This window comes from Habropoda laboriosa, unplaced genomic scaffold, assembly GCF_001263275.1.
Source record: "Habropoda laboriosa isolate 0110345459 unplaced genomic scaffold, ASM126327v1 scaffold360, whole genome shotgun sequence".
NCBI lineage: Eukaryota > Metazoa > Arthropoda > Insecta > Hymenoptera > Apidae > Habropoda > Habropoda laboriosa.
In genome coordinates, this window is record NW_017100475.1 from 2,800 (window position 1) to 27,028 (window position 24,229).

General features: G+C 41.1%; 3 protein-coding genes across 3 annotated transcripts; all 3 read right to left on the reverse strand.

Moving 5' to 3' along the window:
* Positions 1 to 9,509: 9,509 nt before the first annotated feature.
* LOC108575985 lies at positions 9,510 to 11,649 on the reverse strand. The gene is made up of 7 exons (XM_017938924.1): positions 11,631 to 11,649; positions 11,423 to 11,540; positions 11,096 to 11,357; positions 10,117 to 10,207; positions 9,908 to 10,041; positions 9,713 to 9,845; positions 9,510 to 9,634 (listed from the first exon to the last, which is right to left on the reverse strand). Exons 2-7 carry the CDS (start codon positions 11,469 to 11,471, stop codon positions 9,587 to 9,589), a joined length of 717 nt encoding a protein of 238 aa, XP_017794413.1. The 5' UTR covers positions 11,472 to 11,540; positions 11,631 to 11,649; the 3' UTR covers positions 9,510 to 9,586.
* A 2,068-nt stretch (positions 11,650 to 13,717) lies between these two features.
* On the reverse strand, positions 13,718 to 15,623 carry LOC108575986 (odorant receptor 22a-like). The gene is made up of 8 exons (XM_017938925.1): positions 15,516 to 15,623; positions 15,326 to 15,443; positions 15,005 to 15,266; positions 14,803 to 14,925; positions 14,599 to 14,689; positions 14,384 to 14,517; positions 13,849 to 13,981; positions 13,718 to 13,765 (listed from the first exon to the last, which is right to left on the reverse strand). The coding sequence occupies exons 1-8, from the start codon at positions 15,621 to 15,623 to the stop codon at positions 13,718 to 13,720; spliced, it is 1,017 nt and encodes a 338-aa protein (XP_017794414.1).
* Positions 15,624 to 16,564: 941 nt separating this feature from the next.
* On the reverse strand, positions 16,565 to 18,896 carry LOC108575987 (odorant receptor 22b-like). Its single transcript, XM_017938926.1, has 9 exons — positions 18,747 to 18,896; positions 18,570 to 18,686; positions 17,844 to 17,961; positions 17,522 to 17,783; positions 17,339 to 17,464; positions 17,159 to 17,249; positions 16,944 to 17,077; positions 16,698 to 16,830; positions 16,565 to 16,612 (listed from the first exon to the last, which is right to left on the reverse strand). The coding sequence occupies exons 1-9, from the start codon at positions 18,894 to 18,896 to the stop codon at positions 16,565 to 16,567; spliced, it is 1,179 nt and encodes a 392-aa protein (XP_017794415.1).
* Positions 18,897 to 24,229: the final 5,333 nt, after the last annotated feature.

Below are 24,229 nucleotides of genomic sequence, written 5' to 3' on the forward strand. Positions count from 1 at the left end.
CAGGAAACATTTGAATATTTAACCATTGAAACGTCTCTTCCGTTACAATGGAACGAACTCTTCTGTTCGTGCAATACCTCGAAATGTTCGCGCATTAGCAGAGCAGTTAATTAACGCAAAGAGAAGTTCGTTGCACCTCGCGTGGAGAACGAGGAGCAAGTCAGGGTTCGCCAGTGCGAATCGGTAACTGGCGCCAAATCATGCAAAAAGTCGCCGACACGACGGCACAGGTTTGGTAAAGTATTTTTAAAACTTGTCTGACTACCCGAGACGCAACCCGGCCCACTCTGGAACGCCGATTTGGCGAATGCTTCGCTCCGTGGATTCGTTGACGAAGAAAATCACAACCTTGAACCTTTCTCTACTTGCCAGCTAAATAGTATCGAAATGCAACGATATCGCTCTTTCTCCGTTCGTCCCTTTTAACTCGCGTGAAATTCCTCTGTGACAGTTTGCTAATTTGTGTTTCGAGGATCTTTACGGAGGAACCAATTAAAATTCGCATTTATTATAATACAAAATGGAAATTACATCGATCTGATTACGTTTGTCCAGGTTCGATTCCATGAATTTAGCCTATCAGCGCAATGGCGCGTTAACCTACAATTTTGGGTGAATTGAAATTTCAAGGTAAATCACCTCCTATATAGTAAAACTTGAATTCTAAAGTGTCTTAAGGCTGAAAAAACATGTACGCGATAAATCATACGTAAACACCCAAAAGTAGAATCTTAAAAAGTATATTAAAACGTTCGTTTCATTAACCATAACCTCCAAACCATCTCTTTGAGGTTAGGTCACTATAGCGTTTATTGCTTCAATTAGCAAATGTTATTACGCGGAGAAAACATAAATGCAACAATTGCACACATAGTAGAGCATTGAATTCTTTGCGAAAATCGATGTTAACTGCTAACCTTCGACAGGGCAGACGTTTTTACGAGAATCTTTTCGCCCGCCGTAACGAACGCACGTCGCGATATTCTTTTACGAGTCTCCATAAAAATAACGGCCGGTGCAAAAGTGTTACACGGCCGAGCACGGTGTCAAAAGAGCACCGCGTGTTCTACGAACGTGGTCTACCATATCCTGGGAGGCATAGGTGACGAGGTTCTGGTGGAATTTACGCGTGCGATTTAAGTTTCGACGATTTCCAGAGGAAGGGAACGTGACGCGTTTGGTCGTCGTAAAGCGTGTCGATGAATGCATTTGTCTTTACATTAATACAGTCCCCAACCGAAGAAATCGACAACAGCATTAGGATCTCGACCAACACCAAATGTCTCTCAAAAACATGTTTTTACACCCCTTTCCTTATCTCGTTGTAGTCTCTTACAACTCTTCGTCCGAATAAAACTGCTCCACTCTCTACACCGGAACAAATAACCCGTTCCATCTATATTTGTCGCCTCCGATAGAATACGGTCCGACCGAGAAAAATCCTCGGTCCGATTTAAATTGTAATAGCTCGGCGTGAAGCCCACGCGATTTCCACGGCGGCTGCGAGAAATCAATTTCACCGTGAAGTTTCCACTCGATTTCGGAAGATTCGGTCGGCGATCTCTATCTCTGATACACGGGCCCCAATATCACCGGCGATCTAGTTTGCTCGAAGAGGCGTCTAGCCTGCCGCAATGCATCATTCCCGGAGGGGCGGGGACCGCTTCCTCCTACGCAGAGACATCTTTAGACGCAGACGTCGAGCCATTCAGGGACTCGCCAGGATCAATATGAGAAAGTTCCAGGACGCCGAAATCCTCCACAGTTCCGCGAAACTGTCCACGTGCGCTTCCTACACCGTCCTTCTCCACCTCCGCTGCCTCCCTTCTTTCTCTCCCGGTCTCTTGACGGTTCTGCGTCGACGTTCGCCTCTTCCGCTTTTTCGTGGATGCGGCTGAAAGAAAAGGGTACGAGTGGCGAGGGTGAAGGGCAGAGAGTCGTATACGAGGAGAAATTCTGAAAAGGGACACCCCTTACCGTTTCGAGGCTCGATCTCGATGAGTTACGACCTTCGAAGGGCGGACGTGACGAAGGGGAGGCTGATGGAAACAGGTTGATTCGGTATAAAAACTGTGAAGCTCTCGACGATGTTGTTAGTGGGTGGAAAATGATTTATACGACGATTTTTCGTATTTCTTTCGATCGTAGTAAGTTTTTTTTTCTTTTGGAAATTACATTCTGAACAAGGTGAATTTGTTTTATTACCGTGTCATTTTTGTTAGAGATGAAAAATGTTGGATGTGTTGAATTTATGTCAATTCCATATAATTCACAATCCACGAGTTTCACAGCACACGTTCAGACGGAAACGCGATTTTCTCCGGACCCAGCCGTTTCCTCCTGCTTCCGAATTTCTCATTTCGCACTTCGATTCCTCCCGAGCTAGGTGACAAGCGTTAGAATTTATGTGACATTAATCATCCTCCATTCCCCGCATTGTTAACTAGAAACAACTACCGTCGATACATCTATGTAGCATTAAAGTCACCGGTGAATTAAAGCGCATTCGCCACAAACGAACCACTGGCCCACTTTGAACGCAGTTTCGTAGAACTTCCAGCCAGAGAATAAATGCATGTATGCCTATATACGAGCCATTCCGCATCGAATCCCACGCTTTCTGCCAAAGTGTTGAAAAATCGAGCAAAATAGACCGAGACACCTCCATTTCACTTTTAATATTTCTGGTTATCTAGGAGATACTAACTTGCTCTTGGCATCTTTTTAAAGCGGATAGAGCGCTCTTCCTAATAATGTAAAAAAGGTTTGTTATTATTAAAATAAACAGCTGTATTCAGCGTTAAAAATTATATATCAACACTAATTAACGAACCTGAAGTTTCCTGTATAAAATAAGACTTTTAAAATGATGTAGCAATTTTGAGAATAAACACGAAATCGTCACCGTCGATCTTCCTACACCAAGAAATTCCTTCAAAGTAGCTCGCAGAAATTAGGGTAGCCCGTATATGGTCCGAAACGAACCGCCGTGCTTTTCCTCCTTCGAACGTCGTCGTGTGTTTCGTTCTTTGCTCGTGAGATCGCCGTTTACCGCGAGGAATACGAAAACCAACAAGGAAAACGACCAAGTTTTCGTCGGATCGTTCGCTCGCGAAATTTTTTCGCAACGCGAGAAAGCGGAGTGAAAAGCGGTCGATTACTATTTCGACGAACGAGCCACTGAAATCGTGATAGCTGCCGATATTCAGGACAATGATAGCCGTGTTTTGCAGCGTGTAAATTATGGACGCGATGCTACGCGTCCCGTAATTTCGCCCGCGAACAGGATGCACCTCGATGGCCTGGCCGTAGGATTCGGCGGCACTGTTTCCTCGACGTGGATGCGGGTAGGTAGCCGCGTCGAAATGTTAAACGTCCTTCGAGGCATCTTAAATCTTGCCTTTCCGCAGGCGGTTCTTCGGCGGAAAAATTGTCAGGTATGGGAAAGTTAAACTTCCTAATGAAATTCGTGTTCTTCTGTAATGAATGCTTGCGGGAGTGTTGTTTCGTGCGTGTGATAGATATATCGATTAAATAGTGTTCATTAATTATGCAATAATGCATTAATTAGATCTGCAAATGAGGAAGAAGAAATTACGGAAGAAAATGCTTAGAAAAATTGAATAAATAATTCAATCAATTTGGCGGGATTTAAATAAAGATTAAACAATTGGAAAATTTAACCTTAGGGAGGATAAAAATCAAATTGAGATGGCCTTCCTGCATCAATTTGGGTGATAAGTCAAAAGGTCAAAAGTCAGTTTGAGAGGATGTTCCTGCATGCATAAAACTTTACTCGATTTTCATCTTTAGATATACAAATTAATTTAGTATCCTTTTTCACAATTTTCAATATTTAACTAGAAAAATTTAAAATGTTTAAATAATCTCCATTATTTTGGATCACCTATTTTCATTTATTAGATAACCGACGAATTTCCTCTCTAAAAAAATATGGCGGTGTTTATTCCATAAAGTCTTGACGACTTTGTGAAAAAGTGTATTAAATTAATTTGTGAAGTGTACCAATGTAAACAGAAAGTGTAAACAGAAGTAAAATAAGGAAGTTAGAATTAGAATCCTCGGATTCCGGGACGGGGAAGTTTTATGAAAGGGGCGTATAGAGAGTCGCGATGACGTAACCGCAGTTCATCAAATCTAACGACCCGGACCCTCAACCGCAAAGCTAAATGAAACTCGTTTCGCGTTTGCTGCCGACGTATCCTAGAACGACGATTCAACTCAGTTATCCACGATCTGTGTGTTTTCTCAATTCGTCCCGAGAAATAGTAAATTTCTCGATTAATTAACGACGTAATAATTCTACCAGCTTATAATTGAAGAAAGTGTGTGTTTTACGAAAGTATACAACGTAATAGACACGGTGGATAAGAAATAAGAGCGAGGATGAAAAGGCTCGTAACAATACTAGATATTTTTCACTTCGCACAGATTTATAGGTCCTACGATTTACGACCACCATTATTCCGTTCCAACGGCGTTCACCGCTTCGTTCTTCCTCGAAGTTTCAGTCGTTACCAGAGACGATTTCAATGTTTTCCTCGGTGTACTTCGTATTTCAATATCATCACTTTCATTCATTTCTCCTTTAATACGGTAAACGATATTTCCCGTGATTTATTTCTATCGTAAAAAAATTCATAAGCTGGAAAGTGATTTACTCGCCTTGTACTTTAATCCTTTCGTTGTCGAGTTAGAATTTGAGAATAACGAGGGAATATTTATTCCATATGATAACACTATTAAATACTGTTAATGAATATTCGACTATTTAACCCTTCAAGTCCCAGCTTCTTGAGATTGTAATTAAGAACATCTGACATGATGGATTGTACATGAAATCATATGGAACGTGGTTCCTGGGATACTCGACGTGACAAATTGGGAACGATATGTCTTCGAATCGATAAGTACCAGTGACAAATTCAAGGGTAGCCTTGTCAGATCGTCGAGACATCGTAGATGAAAATGTCGAGGGAGATGTCTTCGGAAAACCTAAATACGTGTTACATTAACACAATCTTTTACGTGTAATCTTATCACTTTCCTTTCCACCACTTCTTTCAAATTTCTCCACTTAAACCTTTCGTTAAAAATGTTCCACTCTTTTTTTCACTTAATTTAGTAACCAGAACTATCTTAATGATTTACTCTCTGAAAGGGTTAATCCGCAGGGTGAACGAATAAAAAATAACCTTGTATTAACCAATTTGAAATATTCCTTTCACTTAATACCATTTCTCATCGATCCTTAATCCGATTGGACGCGGCGTTATTCCAACGGAACAATCAATCCAAAGGTAATAGTCGTGACCGGCGATCGACGAACTCGCTCTCCTCTTTGACGATTCGATCTTAACGACCCCGGTCTCATCTCGCGGCTGAATTTTCAATAAGGTTCCGCGCGGTGTTAATAAATGACCCGGGGATACGTGGCAACGAGCATAGCGAATGAACCCGGTGATTTGGTGGATTCCGACGGGAAACGCGACGCGAATCGCCGATTGGAAATTGTGCAATTTCGATTCGACGCGATCGGTGAACGTCCGCGGGCAGGCTCGTCGCGCCTTCGGTTTCCTGTAATCTCGCTTCGAGGCCGTTCATTGGGAAACAGCGTCGATGGTGGAAAATCGCTTTTGAAAATTCCACCTTGGTTAGAAAAGGACGCCCCCCCCCTCTCCTCTTCGCGTGCTCTTTTCTGGGAAAATTGTTACTCTCGCGCGGTTACGACAGGTACTTTGTTATTCTTCTTTGAGTTGGATGAAATATGCAGCGTGCGGTCGAGAATGTTCTCCGGTGGAGAGTAGTCTACTAGATTCGTTGCTTTTCGCACGAATCAAAATTGTTAATAATGGGAACGATGATAGATAGCATAGACAACAGCAAAATTTGGGGGGAAATCGGTCCGGCGAGATGAATTTCACAAAGTGGCGTGTGCCGAAAAGAAAAAAATGGAAATCCTCGAAGATAACAGTACGCAACTAAAAGTAGTCTACTGGAATTATAGTTTCACTGCCTCTTTGTTCGAACAAGAGTGACTAGCAATAAGAATACTAACAAGTAGCATAAATAAGAAAAAATTACGAAGAAAATGAACGACTTCGTGGTTATCGCTTCTCTTCGCCGCAAGTATATCGATTCCGTCTCGATTAATTTCACAAAGTGGCAAGCAGAAAAAAATGGAATGCCTGAAAGAAGCTAATAGGATGCAATTCGTCTTACTCTCCTCCTCTTTTGAACCGATAAAAACCGACATATAAACGATCTTTGATTTCTTCTTCTAATTCATCGACGACCTGAAACGATCGGCTACTTCATTAATGCATTCTTATCATAGCGCCAAACCAGTTGCTAATAGCCTGTCTGACATAACGTATGTCGAACCAGTCGGGTTTCAAACAATCACGTACCTTCTATTACGCTCGTTAATTATACCAATTGTTCTCCGCCCGACAGTGGCAACAGCGAGATAATTTTAAAAGCCAACATGGCGTCGAACCCCCTTTCGATATATTCGATATAACTCGTGCAAAACCGTTATTGTCCGGTGTGTCGAGGGATTAACGACGTCCATCTGCGATAGATATTCCCCCGAAAGCGAGAAAAACTCGCTCTCCTTGTCCCGACGCGGCCAATTACTCTAGATTCTTTACTTTCGCGAGAAGGCTCGTGCGTGCAAGTACGAGCTCGAACGCTCGCGCGCGCACTCGTGGCATAATTTCCAGCGAATCGAGCAACCGGTCGATTAACGAAGCATTCGAATTCATATCCGCGACACCTGCACGATCCTCGATCGTTTTTTTTTTTTCCCCACTGTTCGTTTCTCCCTGTCGTGAAACCCGTCGTTGAGAAACTGTGCAGCGCGACAGCTGCGTCTTTCGAAATCCGCAACCGGTGATTTATGCCGAAGGTAAACGAAATCGATACGCGGGAATCGTGTGCGAAATAGAAACGACGAAAAGCAGCGGTGAAGATCGACGAGGAGGTCCGAAAGGTGGTAGTTCAGAGTGCAAGAAAAAAAGTATGTAGAACTTGGTGTTCTCCGAGGATTAAGGACCTTTTGCAATGGAAGCGACCTGGTCGGTGACAAAAGAGTAGTCACAATGCACGAGCACACGCCACTGCGTGAGGATGAAACGAGGAGGACGATTATGGGTGCGTCGAAACGTCGATGTGTCACGAATTCATCTCCCCTTTGAATCATTAATTCCTCTCCCTGGCTTATTTAAACGAGTCCCTGGTAACATGTGTAAATAATGAAAAATAGCTGAGATTAATGCAAAGTTCGTAATCCAGTAATCCACGTTCGTAAGTATTGGGACACTTGCTGAACTCTACCAAAATGTACCAAACTCTACCGAGTTCTTCTGAATTTGACTAAAGTCTACCTAGTGAATGTGAAGCAATCCTCGTTCTCGTCACAAGTTTAATATGAAATTAATTTCCACACAAAAGTTATTACTAAATAATGAAAATCTTGAACGAAAATTATTCATTTTAGAGTCTCCAAGTAGTTTTCCGAAACAACTGACGCCAAGTTTGGCGAGAAATCGTAATTGAAATCGCACAATACATTCCACGCGAGCATAATAGGTGTCCCAATCCTCTTGAACGTCAGTGCATGTGAAATCACATGCATGTAATTTCCACTCACCCTTAACCAGATCCGAGCTACAACTCCTTCTCAATAAGAGATAACCGTATGCCATCGTATGCAAAAAGCGTCATAGATCAAACGAATATCCCATTGTCTGTTAATAAAACTATTGTACGCCGTCAGAACTGAGTCATCCATCGTTGACCCGGTTCACAAGCCACCGCAGAGCGTAATGCAACCGCTTGAACGATCAGCTCCGACTACTCAGCTGCAAGACGAATTCCTCTTCGAGTTCCAGGTCGCCTCAGTCATTTCACCGATCCACGGGGCGACATCGCGAGGAAGCTCCGCCGCCTCTTTGGTATCCCTGTTTCCGCTTCTTCTCATCCTCCTTCGCCAACCCTGTTCCCTACTCTCTGTCTCTACTCGCTCTTTCCAGAGCGTGAAACGATTCAAAAGTGATATTCAACGTCTAATTGCGGTTACTAGGCTCGAAAGTGCCGCAAGGTCGGAGTCAATACCGATCTGGCCCGATCCCACGGCCTTGAATCCACGCGGGTGCATGTAACGAGAGTAACAAGGCCCGAACAACACGCGAAACTCGCTTCCGCGAGCGACCAACGTGTGTGTAAGTACACGAAAGAGAAAGAGGGGTGGGGGAAACGATGCGGGTAATTGAAATCGTTATTCACGTTGATTTAGAAACGTGGGCACCGTGCCGGCGCGGCGCCGCGTGGATATACACGATGCGGTCGCATGGAGGTTTTGAGCTTTCTTGTAAGGAGAGACAGTGGGCTATATTCGCGGGGGATTACTGGGAATCGGGAACGGTGATGCAAGATGCTTAGTGAAATCAGGGGATCACGGGTATTCTAGGTTGGGATTACACGGAAAGCTTCTGTGGATTTTTTGATGTTTCAATTTTTTAACCTAGAAAACCTCAATGAGATAATCTTTCGACATTTTCCTGCAAAGAGAATCTTTCAATTTTGAAAAATTATGACAAATAAAGGTGTGTGATCTTGAAATGATCTTCGAGATCACTTTGAGGGGACGTTTCTTATCGCAATTTCTTTACAAAATTTTTTCCCACTTTCCACAGCAGTGAAAGTAATTCAGATACTCTTTATAAATGAATCACCCTGTAGATTACCAACTGGAATATACAGAGCGCAACTGAATAAAAAATTAATTTTAGGGCATAAGTAAATATAATTCGATTTTCGATTAACTGTATAGAAAAAGTAGAAAAAGGTTGGTCGTTTGAACTGCCGCGCATCCGTACTTAGCAGCACGTGACCAAGCCTGCACGCGAGAGAGTGGGGGTAGCTGTTCTCCTTTCGCTATGCAGACGAATCGTTTCTGTCCATTGTACAATCCATCCCTGCGCTCTCGCGGCGAAAGAAAGGACACGATATACGAGATTCCCAGTTGGGCTTGTTGAACTGGATAGGTCATAGGTTATTACGTTTGTTAAATACTAGCCGCGGCGTCGCGATTGTCATATCGGTGCCAATGGACGATGACGCATCGTTCTGAACAATGAACACCGAGTCGTGCTGGGAACGAGATTCAGATATCGAGATCCTCGAGAAGATTCGCATGACTTTCAGTTTTATGAAATTCGAACTTATTCTTTTTTTTTTTTGCACGTCCATAAAATGAAACGGTGCGAAATATTAAAAAATTAAAAAAAAAAAACAAAAATAGGACATTCGTATCCTTTGGTATGTATTGAGATAATTATAGAATTGCCTTGAGAATGGGTCCTTTGACAACGTTGATCCAATTGACAACGAGAAAGTGTTTTCCTTGAGCTTTTCTTATTCGTATTACCAGATAGAGTTACACATCCATTGTAGAAAATTAACCATAATAATCTCGCATGCAACATCAACTCCACTGATTTGCGCTGACCAGTGCGCTTTGTTCGTCGATATTCTTGCTGTTAGAAGTGCATTATGTCGTTTATACGGATTTCAGTACCATGTAGTACGAGACAGACGTCTTTACAATCTGAGAAGAGAAAGCAGAACGTCGTTTAATTGAATATTCTCGAGATATTAGAAGAATAATTGTCGATGAACTTGTTACCTCTGAGAAACTTTGCAAGTTCATTGTAATTAGTCCACCGGCTGTTATTTGAGGAGCAGATAGACAATTTCTTAACGCTAATACAAACAACGATTGCGTTCTCTTGTCGCTGTTATACCACAAAGCGCTGTATCTAGAAAAATGGACAATTTTGATTTTCACAAATTTTCAATTTTTTTCAAATTTACTTCTTACATCGATTCGAAGATTTCCTCGTTCGCGTCGATCACGAATTGTCCTTGAAGAGTTAGGTAAAGTATGTGTACCAATTGAATCACGATAAATGTGCAATCCTTGGCAAACTCCGCATTAATCTCCGAGTTCGACACCTGTTTCCAAGAAATTGTTCTGAGGATGATCAGCGGTATCGCAACGCGATATAATTGCCGCACTGAAGAGCTCACCTTCACCAGTATCACGCTGAAGCAAATCATTATAAGAACGACGCAAATAAAAAAATAGACCGCATGGATTTTTACGATCTTGTCAATGTATCTGTTTTGAAATCATTGAAATAGGACGAACTCATCATCGGTGTGACATATTCGGGAGTATATTAAAGACGGTACGTGCAGGTGATAGCATGAAACATTCCCAGAAAATTCATATTCATTCCTGGATTATACAATTGCTTGACAATCTTTTAATGGACAAACAAAATTACACTCGCGACAAATTTCTTTTACCGTGCTGAAATCAAAAGATATGAAAAATTACTTTGTCGGTTTTGCGATTCGTTCGTCGACGAAGAGAAAATTATACTCGCGCGGCCTGCTTACTAGCGAAATTAGACGCATTCTGCAAAATTAATGCTACACATTTCCATACGATAAAAGTGTGATTAAACGTGACTAAATTTCACTCGACGAAAAATCGAAAATTTCAGTAAATCATAACACAGAGGTAACAAGACAAAAACATCTCACGAGCGCAATTGTAACATGCTAGACAAAAAGCAAAGAACATTTAAAACAATTTGACGTATCTTTTTTAATACCGACTTTATAGCATGCTGGTGTCCTTGAATCGAATGACACACTCTTCTATAAATTTCATCCTGCGTGACACTGTTCCTTTTCCGACTGGACAATTCCACGATCGCACATTTGTAACGATATCTACGCATTGAAACCTTGCAATTTCCTCATCTGTTGTACCCAAAATTAACCCTTCGAGTACCAATGTGAACCTCAGAAATTTGTTGCCACATTTCCATCAATCCTTAGAATAATCTTAATAAAATTTTCACGTTAAACACATTAGACTTCGTTTGTTGTCGATGAAATTCAGAAGAAGTTAGAAGTGTTTCGCAGAAAAATTAGCGTATCGATTTTGTTGGCACTGAAAGGGTTAAGCTACGAATTTTTCGATCGAATTTTTTACCCGGACACGGCCAACAATCCGCAGCCGTGTTGCACGACGTATATGTAACTGGTGTCACAAGCGACGTACACGTAAAACACCACAAGGATCACGGACGCCATGTGCGTAATTATGTACACGTCGTACTTATGCTCGTCGGTGAAATAATAGGCCGGGTAAATGTACGCTACGTCTCGTGACTCGTTCTTCGGTAGTAAAATGTCCAAAATATGCGGTGTCACCGGCGTGGTCACGAACAGGATGACACAAACGATCGCGTTCACTATCGAATATTTGACAATGTACGTAAAATAAACAGTTTGGTCGTTTAAATAAGATCTGCCTTACCAAGGTATGTCGAAATTAAAAAAGCACCCCTCTCGGCGTATTTAGTCATAATGTCGATCTCCCCTTGTGGTCTCTCGATCGACCAGTCGTTCCTGGCACCGCTAATAAGCGACTCGTACTGCAATTTGATCGATCTCGTATACCTAACCCATGAAGCCACGAACGCCATGAAACGTGAAACGGTAATCAAAATGGAAAATTCATTCACCTCCTCTTTATAGACGATGTAGTTCCCCTGCTTCAACAGTGTCGCGCTTACTGCGCCAAAAAATGATAGCTGATCTATAAGAACGTCCAAACTGAAGAAACACACCACTTGTGCTACCTGCAAGATCAATCGTCGATCTGTCTTTCCAAGAAATCGTATAAAAATCGCTTAAATGTGTAAGGTAGACAGCACAGAAAAATTCTTATATTTACTAGTGTTATACTAAAGAACGTACACTGCCGCTCGTAAATTCAATTCGATGAAATTCCAATTCCATTCGTCAAATTCGATATAAAGTTTCTCACCGAATTTAACAGAGTTTTCGCCTAATTCATGTTTTCTCTGTAAATCACTCTCAATTTTACCGCATTTCAATGGATGCGATTAAACTTTCGAGCGGTGGTGTACACGAGATAAGTCGAGATAAAAGCCGAGTGGTATGGAAATTATCTATTTCCCTACGACTCCACTTTCTTCACAAGTGCAACGATTCGCCCGGAATATGCAAATGCACTTTAACGCGTTCGCTACCAACGTCACATAGAGTGACGCCAAATTCCCATAATAAAACGATATTACCTTCGTGCGATACGTCGTAAAAAATGCACGGTTTCAGGATTTGATAAATATTAAGCGTGTCTAATCGTATAATGTAAAACTGAAAGAAATACAGATATTGAGAATGCATGTGAGAATAATTCAAAGAATTATTTCATGGGTACTTCAACAGAACCGTGGTAGGGAACGTGTTAAAAGAATAAATAACAGTATCAACTCCTCGAAATAATAAAAAGGTATAGTGTCTCACCTGCGTGAAGAGAACCGTGAAAACGATGCTGTACATTATTATTCGCGATACGTATTTCGACAGTTTGCTCTGCCATGGCCAGAAACCGGAGAAGTGGGCGCATATCTTGGTCAACTTGATGTATCGATCCTCTAGAGTGATCGCGTCCATGACGAGATTGTGTGGCGTACCGGAGGACTTAGGCGGCTATATACGCGACTGCCACACGAAGGGTAGTAGGTAAATTCTTTCGTGGCTGAAGTAATGACAATAACCTGTTCCTCCTATCCGAGTACAATATTTATTCTTACAATTTGCCAGTCGCCTATTACCGGACACGAGCGCCCGGTATTATTATAATCTTCTCCGCGAAACAACCGGTTTAATCATTCATTCGCCCACGTTTTTTGTCGGATGCCGTTTAAAACGAAGGCAATTGTACTCTCGGTAAAATTGTATACGCCTGTTAGGAGTATCGGACTTTTATGAGAGGAAAATAAATGGAACCATATGCCGTGACATTAAAGATTAATACCAAATGGCAACATGTCTCGTGCTTTCGTTATATCGCTTTTTTTTTACATTTTCCTCTGCTCTTGTGTCAGGGTTAAATTGCGTCAGAGTATTGGTTATATTGTCTAATCGCGGTGCTTTTAAGTTCGAAGGTTGAACACGAGATGTTTTAGCAAGCAGTGTCTGTTTAGAGAAACAGCGAACGAAAGAGTGAGGACGAAGAAACGAGTATCGGGGGAGATCATTTCTTATGGATTTTATCGTTTGGTTCTATCTTCTTCATCAAGCGGTGAATAGCTGAAAGATGCCAGCTTATCGCTATCGTCTGTCGTGACTCGTTTCTATCATCTTTCGCCACGATTTCTCTCCGACAGAGTAGAATCTTGGCATATCTAATTATTTAAAAAAAGTTTTAAACAACGATACATATAAACTCGAATTATTCAATTTTAATTTTCCACGTTATAATTTCAAAAAATTTCTATTACACGTCATATCTCTACATTTGGAAACGAACAAATGTATCGTTAGTTAGTCGACAGATTTAATCACCCGTTGGACTTTTTCTTTTTTGCAAAGCAAATGTTTCTTCTATAAAACGAGCTTTACATCTATCGCACGATAATATCGTTCGATTTGTTGCTTTTCACGTTTTACCATGGTACGTACCATCCTCTATTATGTTTATTCTACCTTTTACGAAAAAGGTGGCAACATGTACAATAACAACAATAATAATAATAATAATTATTGTGCATCTTGTGGCAGGTAATTCTCGTTTCACTGTTCACGTTGTCTTCAACACCGTATAATAGGAAACGGACATTTTTACCACCTGCAAACATCGTTGTTGTTTGAGCGAAACATATCAGAACGGTCAGAATTAGGTGATTGTCAGTGAATTTTGGTGATGTTTACCTCTGCGAAGCTTTGCATGTTCAGTTGCACTAAACCGCCAGCCGTTAAACAGGTAGGTGTTAGGTTTCTTCGTAACGCTACCACGTATAATGCTTGTGTTTTCGAAGAACTTGTGTACCATAATGATTCGTATCTGGAAGTTTCATTATCATCGCGTGTGATACACGGAGTGCCGTTCGAATCAACAGCAAAATTGTGGTAGGTTCACCCTTTGCAATCGAGTGGCGACTGAGAAGCGACGTTAAACAATCGTCACTTGGTGGATAATGAACGAAGAGAGAGAACAGATCTATGGGCCTCCACAAATTTGTTCGTTATGGTGAGATGGAGAATACGTGGAATATTTCAATAAAATAGTATACTTTATTTCTACGTTAGTTTGAACAAATTTTGAAGAAGATCCGATATGCAACCTTTTGTTCTGCAAAATCACCTCCGAGTGCAAAGAGTTAAAGTACATTTGATATAAATCTTTTTTGTTGGCAGGAAGAAATAATTTATCCTTTTGTTGCGATTATTTATTCCCTCTACTCACATCGCCTCGTGAATTCTCTCGCACGAATCCAGCACGAACTGTCCCTGAAGCATGATAACGAACAGGTGCATCAGTTGACACAACGTAAAACTGCAATATCTGTAGAAGTCTATGTCGAAATCCGACGTACTCAGCTGATTTGAAAACAGTGAAAAATTTCCACAGATTAAACAACGCGAAATGTAGTCGTAGGAAAGAGGAAAAAGGAAGCTCACCTTGATCAGAGTAATACTGAAGCATAGAATCACCAAGCCTAAGCAGGTGAAAAGGTACGTGTCATGGCCGCGTTCAATTTCCTTTACAAAGCTGAATTGAAGAGAACGGATCAAAGAGAAACTGCGATAAAACGTGGTAGAGGAAAGAAGAATCACAAACTAACGAAAAAAACAAACAAACAAACAAAGATCGTGAATACTGACTTTATAGCACGTTGATGTCCCTGAATGGAGAAACACGCGTTCTTGTACGCCTCTTTCGTCCAGTGGTCGAAATACTTCCCCTTCACGCTATTGTCCTCGCGAATTGAATTCTTGAAGCGGTATCTGCGAACGTTCCACGCAATCTCAATAATAGTTTCCCGACGAAAATGAGAGAAAAAATGTATCTCTCAAGTTTTCTCACCCGGCCACGGCGAACAGTCCGCAAGTGTGTTGCACCAGTACCATGTAACTGGTGTCGCAGGCACAGTACACCACCACTACAATCAAAATTGTGCACGTTCCGTGAAGTATGATGTAATAATAGTATTCTACTTCGTCGACGAAGTAATATCCGGGTATGACGAATTGCAAACTTGGCGTTATATTCTGTGTCTTGTACGAGTTCACCAATCGGGTCGACCATGGCACTTGTATGAACAAGAACGAGCAAATGTACGCGTTCACTGGAAAGATCCGATCGAGAGTTGCTAATTGTTTCTAATTAAAACTTCGGAGAGCTTACCAACGTAGAACCTCGAGAGCAGATTTCCCCTTTGCCCGTACTTCTTCATGATGCCGATCTCCTTGTACGATCGTTCGTGATTCCAGTCCTCGCACATACTATCCAGAAGGTATTCGAACTGCAACAGTCGTGTCACACAGTTGCAGAAAAATGACAAGGTAGAAAATAAAGATCGCGAGCATCCTCTCACCTTATCTGTATTTACAATGTAGTTCACCTGCTTGCATAGCAGCAACACTAGCGGGCAGAAGAATGGCGTCTGTTCTACTATCACGTCCACGGTAAGGGTTTCCAACATCCTTGCTAGCTGTATTAACGAAGCATCCCGACATTTACACTCTATCTTGTCACGTGACATTGTCTTCTTAGTATGTCGAAACAAGTTACAGAAATTAGATGTTACGAGGGTTTGTTTGTAATCTGGAGCAGTAGTTGTGTGAACGAAGAGGGCAAACAACCCTGTACGGAAAATTAGAAGGTAGCGAGCCAAAAGCGAGAACTTGGAATGTTGAAAGATGAAGAGGGAGGAAGATCGAGAGACTTTGCAACTATCGTTACAGTACAGTTAGTTAACGCTTTGTATTCCCGAAATTACCGAGTAAAAACCTACTTGTTCATCCAGAACTCCTACGATCTACTATTTATCGGTGAAATTCTTAGAGACAATTGTCTCAAGAAAATTCCTACCCCTGATACAATTACACTTTTCACACGTTCTATTGTATTGTAAATAATGGAATATCGTATAAATCCAGTAAAGCATGACAGAGTGAACATTTATGTTAACGTTACGTGTGTACCTGAGCGAGGAGCGAACTGATGATAACCATGATCCCACGGTCCAGATTTCGCAGTTGAACATTCGCGAAAAAAGGGGAGAGAATTCTCCCGCGGTTAATTCTCAAGCGGTTCAATTAAGGTACGTGCGGCTTGTCGGCACTTTATTAGATGCACGCAGCCACCTATGACGTCTATCGTGCACAACAAGCGGCAGAATTTACCAGCATGATTTATTGGAAACGTCGGTCACGTGCAAGTAACGAATATCCTTTTCTTCCCGTAGGAGGATACAACGTGTACGATAATTAGAAAAAAGAATAGAAATATATGGGGAAGTTCATTTTCGAATGATCGAAGAGAACGCGGTTGGTAATTCAACTGTATCTATTTTTAAGCGAATTTACACGTATATCATACATATATGTTTGTACTATTTCGTTCATTGCGTGCTCTCTACTTTTACTTGGTCTGCATCACCGTGTAGTAGGAAACAGATGCTTTGATGATCTGTAAGGGAACGTTTAAATTTGTTCAAATATTCTCCAACAATAAGTACCTTGCGCTACCTGTTTAATGTTAATCGTTAAATCACCTCTGCGAACGATCGTAGATTCAACGTCGTCATCCCACCAGCTGTTAACAGAGGTGGGTTTAGGCAGCTTCTCAATGCCAATACATACAACGCTTGTGTTCTAGGAGTGAAATTATACCACTGCGATTCGTATCTGCAAAGGACCAGGAAGAATTGAGGGAAAATTCGAACCTGGAGAGATTCTTCGTGAGAAAGTGTATCAGGTAACGTAACAGGAAATTTTAGTATGAAGTGTATGATACTTACATCTTGTCGTACAGTTCGTCGAATGCGTTTATCACAAATTGTCCCTGGACGTTCAAAAAGAAAACGTGAAACGCTTGGCCGACGAAAAACGTTCCGTGCACAACCTTCTGCGGTAAATTGTGGCTACTGGCCATCTAAATTCGAACGATTCGTCACTCACCGTAACAAAAAAGAAAGAGAGAAATTAAGAAGACTGTGACTAAAAAATATTCTACCGTTAACAAAGACACGCTGATAGCTATCATCAGCATTCCCATCGAGATGAACAGGTAAATACGATGGCTGTCCTCGATATGTTTCAGATATCTACGTGAAAATGATTGAAATCAGTCGTCTGAAAAATTTCGTTTAAATTCGTCGTTTAGCGAAGTGACGTTGTAATTGTAAATTCTAACTGTACAACACGCTGATGACCTCGAACCGAATGGCACACGTCTCTGTACGTTCTTTTGTCGAAAAATCTCGCGCCGTTCTCGTCGCCGTTAATGGACAAAGTTTTGTACGCCTGGCTGAACCGATATCTGCTAACATTTTCAACGATAATACAAATTTCAATTTCTTAAACGAGTTGTTTTCACCTGGTGACAGCCAATAAGCCGCATGCGTGCTGCACAGCGTACACGTAGTTCATGTCGCAAGCACAGAATATGACACAGACCATGATCACCACGAACATTATGTGTATTATCATTATCATGTAGTATTGCTCAGGATCCATCCAGTAATAGGCTGGATAAACGAACACACGTTTTCTCGTTTTGTTCAGTGGCGCGTAAATGTCCAAGATGATCGGTGCGAAAGGCACGCATAAGAATATGGCCGCGGGAAGGAACAAATGCGCTGTAGACGTCAAAGGAGAAATAAGGTAATTTCTCTGGGTAATTTCATTCTCCATCTCACCTGCGTAACACAACGCGATCAGTTGTCCTTTTCGAGCATAGGTCACCATGATCTTGCATTCCGTCTCAGATGTGATCGACGTCCAGTCGTCGAATATCTGTTCCACCATCGACTTTAACTGTAATTTCAACGTGTCGAGAGGAGAATTGAAAAAAGGGTTAGAGGCGAATGTGCATGGTAAAAGTGTCGCGACATGTCAGTTGATAAGCCACTGAAAGGAAGACTCTTTCTGCAAAAGTTTCAGTTCCACTGTTAGGGTAGCTGAAGATAGAAACGTGATTTACATTTTAAGCTCCATTTTTTTGCTGTTCCACTCGACAAATAATTATGCAAAAATTCAGAGATACTATAGACAGTGGGATACGTGTCTGGGAATTTTTCACATTTTATAGCAGTAACGAAATTTGATAAATTGACAAGTTTGGAAATATCGATTTTCTATTGAAATTATCAAGTGACTTCCTACTATCGATAGGAAGCCATTTTAACACGTTCACCGTGTAATTTTTCTGGTGCGCAGAAATTATCTGAGTCACGGGCATTTTTTTTAATTCGGCCGGTCAAATAACTAATCGAAATTCGGTAATCAATCGCAGTCACGTTTCCACCAATCAAGTTTCTTCCTCTGAGATCCACAGCGAACGTCCCGTATGTTTCATTCAAATTTCTCGTTCAAATCGTCCCGTGTGCTTTTCTCAAAAGTACCATCGAACGTTGTTCCCTTACCTTCGTTTCGTTTATAATGTAATTACCCAGTTTCACGAACGTCCCAACCGCTGCCACGTTGAAAGGTATGCCATCCACGAGATTGTCCATGCTGAAGAATAGCACGGTGTTTGCTATCTGCAATCAAACACGATATGCGTCGTGTTTAAACGTTCCTTTCGATTGAACCTACCGTACCTGTGTAACAATGGAAGATGCCATTAGAAGCAAAGAAAGTATTTGCGTGATCAGTTTCCTTCGAGAGTTCTGACGAGGCCAGACACCGCATATCAGTCCAAGCACTTTGTTCAACTTCATAAATCGTTCTTCGACCGTTTCTGCGTACATAATCGTAACAGCGAAATCAGTCAAGCTGGTTCTACGTTATATTTCTCTTGTGTGTTTGCCATAAGTTAAAGAGAATCGGTAGGATGAAGATTGTCAGGAAAATAATCGCCTATCGTATATTCCGTGTGCTTACAGACTAATATCGCTGAGGGTTTAGTTCAATAATTTCTGAAACGACCAGAGCACGATCGTTACACGAGCAACCGATTCTCGATCATTTATTAAACCGCCTTTTTGAAACGGAGAAACGACGCTTTCGTCAAGATCATCCGAAAATTGGACTATTTGAAGCTCGTTAGAAAGTTCAGTACTCTACTCTCGCAAAGTGAAAAGCACTTATATCTGATTCAGAAGCGGATTAGCTTGCATTAAATATTAACAGTTAAATGGCTCCTTCTTCGATGTTAGTCCTGGGCAGTCTACCTGTTACGTAGTGCGCAGGAAATGTTACGGAATATACATACGTACTTCATTTTTCGGCAGAATTTCTTGCGTTTGGTATTTCGTTACGTTTGCACCGCAGGTGAACGGCATGGAAATGCATTTGAAATTCTCCGTGATTTGTAGATCATTATTGGTGGTTAAATGCAGTTACACTGTTCTGTTGTTTGCAGAGACAGAGTAGCGATGGAGAAAAGTGGGAAACGAGCATTGATTCAGTACCTTGAACGGCCTTTTATCGCAATATGTTGAATCACTTGGTCGACAGAACTGTTCCTCGTGTTCAGGAAAAGTACCATGTGGGAAACAGAATAATCCTTCTACGTTACGTTTCGACAATATGGGTGAGTTTTTACGTTCGAAATTTTATTGAACAAGTATTTGAAAAAAATTGTCAAACAGTTCAAGTGTTTCATTGTATAAGTGGACAAGTAAGAGTAAGTAGAAAATATTAATTTATTATATGTTTAGGGGTTTGTTACGTTTTATTACATGCATACGAATAACACCACAATATATAAACACGCACGACAAATATAACAACACATACGTAATAACGAGTACAGTAGATAAGTTTTGTAAAAAATCAATGGCACATTTAACGGACAGGGTGATTCATAAATATGTATGTAAGAACGAGGGAAAATTTGTTTGTATTTGCCTGTAATGCAAACAACAGTATCCTTTTTATATGAATCATCCCGTACAGTTTTAACCTAACTCAACGATTATACGATAGACTCATTGAATCGATTTTGTTTGTATTATTATCTCGTCAATTCACATCGAATACATTTATACAGCGGAGGTGAATATTCTTCAGCCACGTGTAGATTGTGCCAGTTATCACGGTAATATCGACAAAATTATGTCAGTATTGAAGTCCTACCGTTCATTTCGATTGCATCACCGTATAGTAAGACACGGATTATTTTATAATCTGGAAGGAGAATCTTGTATACACGGTGTAAAATGTTTTAGTGAGTCCGAGTAATCTTGTATTCTCCGGCAGTGATCAGCGGTGGAGTCAAGTTCCTTCTCAAAGCTAGCACGTACAAAGCTTGCACTTTCGGTGTACCGTTGTACCATGTAGCGCTGTATCTGCGAACGAGCAACCTCTGAACGTTTTGAAGTGGAACAAAATGAAATTAAGGACACACGGGTTATTTACATATTATCGGAAGTCGTGTCATGCGAGACTATAACGAAGTGTCCCTGGATAGAAAGGAAAAGCAAATGAACCAGTTGCACCACCAAGAAACCACCATACTTGTAGAACTCCACGCAAGGGTTCATCGTGGATACCTAATTTCAAACGCTCTATCGTATACAGCGATAAACTCGGATCGATTCTTTTCGAAAGATCGTAAATTCAGGATTAACTAACCCTGACTAACGTGATACTGAATGACATCATAACCATTCCCACTGCTATGAAGAGGTACGTGCCATGAACTTGTTCAATTTCTGTAATATAACTGTTTTGGACATGCGTTGAGTAATAATGATAAGATAGTGCGTATATTTGTCGAAATCAGATTCGAACGATATCTGTACGATCGTACTAACTTTATGGCGTGCTGGTGTGCCTTAACCGAGTGGCATACCCTTGCATACGCTTCTTCCATCACGAAGGCATGTTTCGCGTTACTCTTCTCTGCTGCAATTGCCCACTTGAAGCGATGTCTGTGAAAAAAGTTTCATTTCCTATTCACGGTATGAATCCTTTGCGGTCGCATTCAGTTCAGACATGGGTGACGAACTGGTCGGATTTCATTTTCATCGATCGTCCATTCGTAAATACAAAATTTACTATTTCTTTTTCATCGTTTCCTACATTTATTGCTATAATATGTGGTTTCATTTGGTATAAAAACTATATTTTACATTTCTACGTCGTGTGATCAATCGATCATCGTAATATCAATTAATCATAAATGATCGTGTGCTGAATCAGAATGGTTTCCTTTCAGCCAACGTACAATCGCAAACGGTTAAAAATTCCCGCCCGATACTCGAGTAACATCTGAAAATTGCTTACCCAGAGAGGTTCAATAATCCACACGCGTGTTGCACGATATTCATGTAGATCGTGTCACAGGAGATGTAGACGAAAAACACGACAGTTATCACGGAAAGCATGTGACCCATCAGATAGTAGTAATGCTCCTCTTCGTCGACGCCGTAGTTGGCAGGATAAATGAAGCCCACTCCGCGCGATTCGTTTTTCGGCGAAATAAGGTCGAGAACACGAGGGGTAATCGCCACTGCGGTGAAGAGAACGTAGCAGAAGATTCCATTTGCTGCGACATATAGAGAAGAAAATGTAATTATAATAAGAATTGACAAAGTAATAATTGGATAGTTTGCAGAAGAATCGTTTATGAAGCGATTACGCTGCAATTGAAATATTTTTTGCTCAATTTAGACGCAATGTTATCCGGAATGAATCATTCTCAACGGAAATTGTGCCCTACCTACGTACAAACGACTGAAAAACAGGCCTCTTTTCGCGTACTTGTCCATAATGTCCATTTCGGGTTTTGGCCGCTTTACTAACCAATCTGCGAATACGCACCCCAAAAGCTTCCTTAGCTGTAATTTCGAATTAATGAATTATTTCACTGTATGTGACGGAGAAAATGGCATGTAGATTGCTCACCTGTTGCTCGTGTATGATATAATTCAACTCCTTCAAAAATATTCCTAAACCCATTGTGAAAAATGGGCATTGTTCTATCACAGTATCCGTGCTCAGGTTCACTTTCACGTACGCAACCTACGGTCGAACAAATACAATGTACAATACCTATCGATTAACCTGCGATATTTCCTTCTTGTCCTTCTCAATTTTTTTCCTATAATTTCCTGTATGAATTAATCTTGCGGATCAAACAGGTAATAAGAAAATATACACAGTGAAACCCCTGTATCCCAAGAGATTAACTCCAAGTATCTTCTACGGATATCTGAAACGGCGAATAGTAACGAACGCTATACATCCGTACATACTTATGGAAAAATTATTTTATTTACCAGGGTTTTCACTGTAGATTCGTAAACGTAGGTGTATAATTGTAATATAATTAAACTTGTTCCTTGCCTGGGTCGTCATGGCTGTAACAGTGATCACTAGTATCACGAATCGTGAAACCCATTTCATTTTCTCGTCCCCGTACGGCCATATACCGGACATCGTTCCGCAAAATTTGTTCACGTTCAAGTAATTCCTCTCCACGTCGCTCGCTTGTATAACTGAGACGGCGATGGATGTTTCGTACTCGACGGTGAAACTCGTTCTCGTTGCGCGGTAAGAAAGGAAATAATTCGGTTCATAGTTATATAGGATATTGTTTTGTCGCCACTTTGCTGCTATTAAACTACCTGCTCGAATAATTTACTAAGTGCATATTGGTGGGCTTAAGAGGGGTGAAGCTTTCTAAGAATGCTCACCTCACCGTTGATGACTTTAGTCATGCATTTACTTCACGAATGATGTATGTAGACGTTTCATTAATTTCATCGTACTTAGGTGAATAGATTCGTCTTAATGGTAACAGCTATAAATTAAATGTACGCCATTGGTCAAGCGCATTAACCGTAATTAGCACTCCGTCTAAGTGGTTGCTAATAGGTTTGCATACTTCAGTTGAAATACAGCATTGCTAACAGAACGAAGCACACACCTTCACATGCTCTGCTTTTTTTTCGTTCGAATTTGTCGCTAATTTTTGCATCACTGTCACGGAGGACAGGCAAATTTTTGTCTTCGTCTACGTAACTGCTATGTAGACTCGGTGAAGAATATAGAAAATAATCGGTGAATAGAACGATATATTTTGGTGTGTTTAATGTTCCAGAAATATTGTGAGAAAAATGCAGTTTTTCTCGGAATAGGTGTAAAAATCAGTCCTTTATTTAAATTATAACAGAAGCAATTTATAGAGCTACAGGGTCGATCGATCATCATATGGGATTTTTTGTCACACGATCTGAAGTACCGACGTCGTCCAAAGCTAGCTGTTATCAAGCATATTCTACGCTTAAGAACGGTCGGGTTAAGAACTGCATCACGCAAAACGATCGATATTGGTCGTCTCGGTACACTCTTGGATCCCAAAACGCCTGAATCTATTCTGATTCATCCTAAGATTCGAAATTTTGTCTCCTTCGTTGTTTAACCCTTTCGTTACGGCAGTCCGCTCCGCCGGAGAACCGCCACTAAACGCGACACTGCGCCAAAAGTGTGCACATTGCGCGTCGACACTCCTCGGTATTCTAGCTTACGTCTTCAACCTGAACAACGCCGCCTTGACATTCTTTTGTATGTACACTTTTCTAAGTGTTAAATAACAACTGTTTTGTCGCATTATATGACAAAACATTCATACAAAATTATATTAATTATACAAGAAACATGAAAATAAGTATATTTTATATATTCTCAGATATTTGCATATTTGCAGACATCACAAATACACGTATATTATTGAGGTGGGTGAGGAGCCTCGTTACCCTGTTTTCATCTCAATTTATTAAAGTACAAATTTATGGTCGTATGGGCGTACAATTGGCCCAGAAAATACAATCGTTTATTTTGTTATATACTTGTCTCGGCGGCAGCGGCTCGACGGGCACGTCGCGATGGTCGGTAAAGGAAAAACTGTCCCGAGGTGTAGGCGTACTAGGTTTTTATATTGTTAGGACAGGGAGACAGGAGTAGCGATAGATAAAGGCAGAAGTGGAGAAAGTGGTGGAAACGGAAAATTCGTGGAAAGCGGGCCGTTCGTCCTCGTGCGAACCTGGATGCCACATGTGCGCTTCTTAGGCCACTCGAGGGCGAAGGCGTCTTAACCCGGGGAGAGACAAAAGAACGGAAACTAAAATCTGAA

What these genes read in the sequence shown, in the direction of transcription:
- LOC108575985 (XM_017938924.1), bottom strand. Translation starts at nt 11,471, where the DNA reads ATGACTAAATACGCCGAGAGGGGTGCTTTTTTAATTTCGACATACCTT. An exon ending in GGATTGTTGGCCGTGTCCGG is followed by an intron (nt 10,208 to 11,095) that starts GTAAAAAATTCG and finishes ATTTCAAAACAG; the next exon opens with ATACATTGACAAGATCGTAA. An exon ending in ACTTGCAAAGTTTCTCAGAG is followed by an intron (nt 9,635 to 9,712) that starts GTAACAAGTTCA and finishes TTCTCTTCTCAG; the next exon opens with ATTGTAAAGACGTCTGTCTC.
- LOC108575986 (XM_017938925.1), bottom strand. Translation starts at nt 15,623, where the DNA reads ATGTTGGAAACCCTTACCGTGGACGTGATAGTAGAACAGACGCCATTC. An exon ending in GCTCTCGAGGTTCTACGTTG is followed by an intron (nt 15,267 to 15,325) that starts GTAAGCTCTCCG and finishes GGATCTTTCCAG; the next exon opens with TGAACGCGTACATTTGCTCG. An exon ending in GGACTGTTCGCCGTGGCCGG is followed by an intron (nt 14,926 to 15,004) that starts GTGAGAAAACTT and finishes GAACGTTCGCAG; the next exon opens with ATACCGCTTCAAGAATTCAA.
- LOC108575987 (XM_017938926.1), bottom strand. Translation starts at nt 18,896, where the DNA reads ATGTACGCAGAAACGGTCGAAGAACGATTTATGAAGTTGAACAAAGTG. An exon ending in GATCGCGTTGTGTTACGCAG is followed by an intron (nt 17,784 to 17,843) that starts GTGAGATGGAGA and finishes TGACGTCTACAG; the next exon opens with CGCATTTGTTCCTTCCCGCG. An exon ending in GGCTTATTGGCTGTCACCAG is followed by an intron (nt 17,465 to 17,521) that starts GTGAAAACAACT and finishes AAATGTTAGCAG; the next exon opens with ATATCGGTTCAGCCAGGCGT.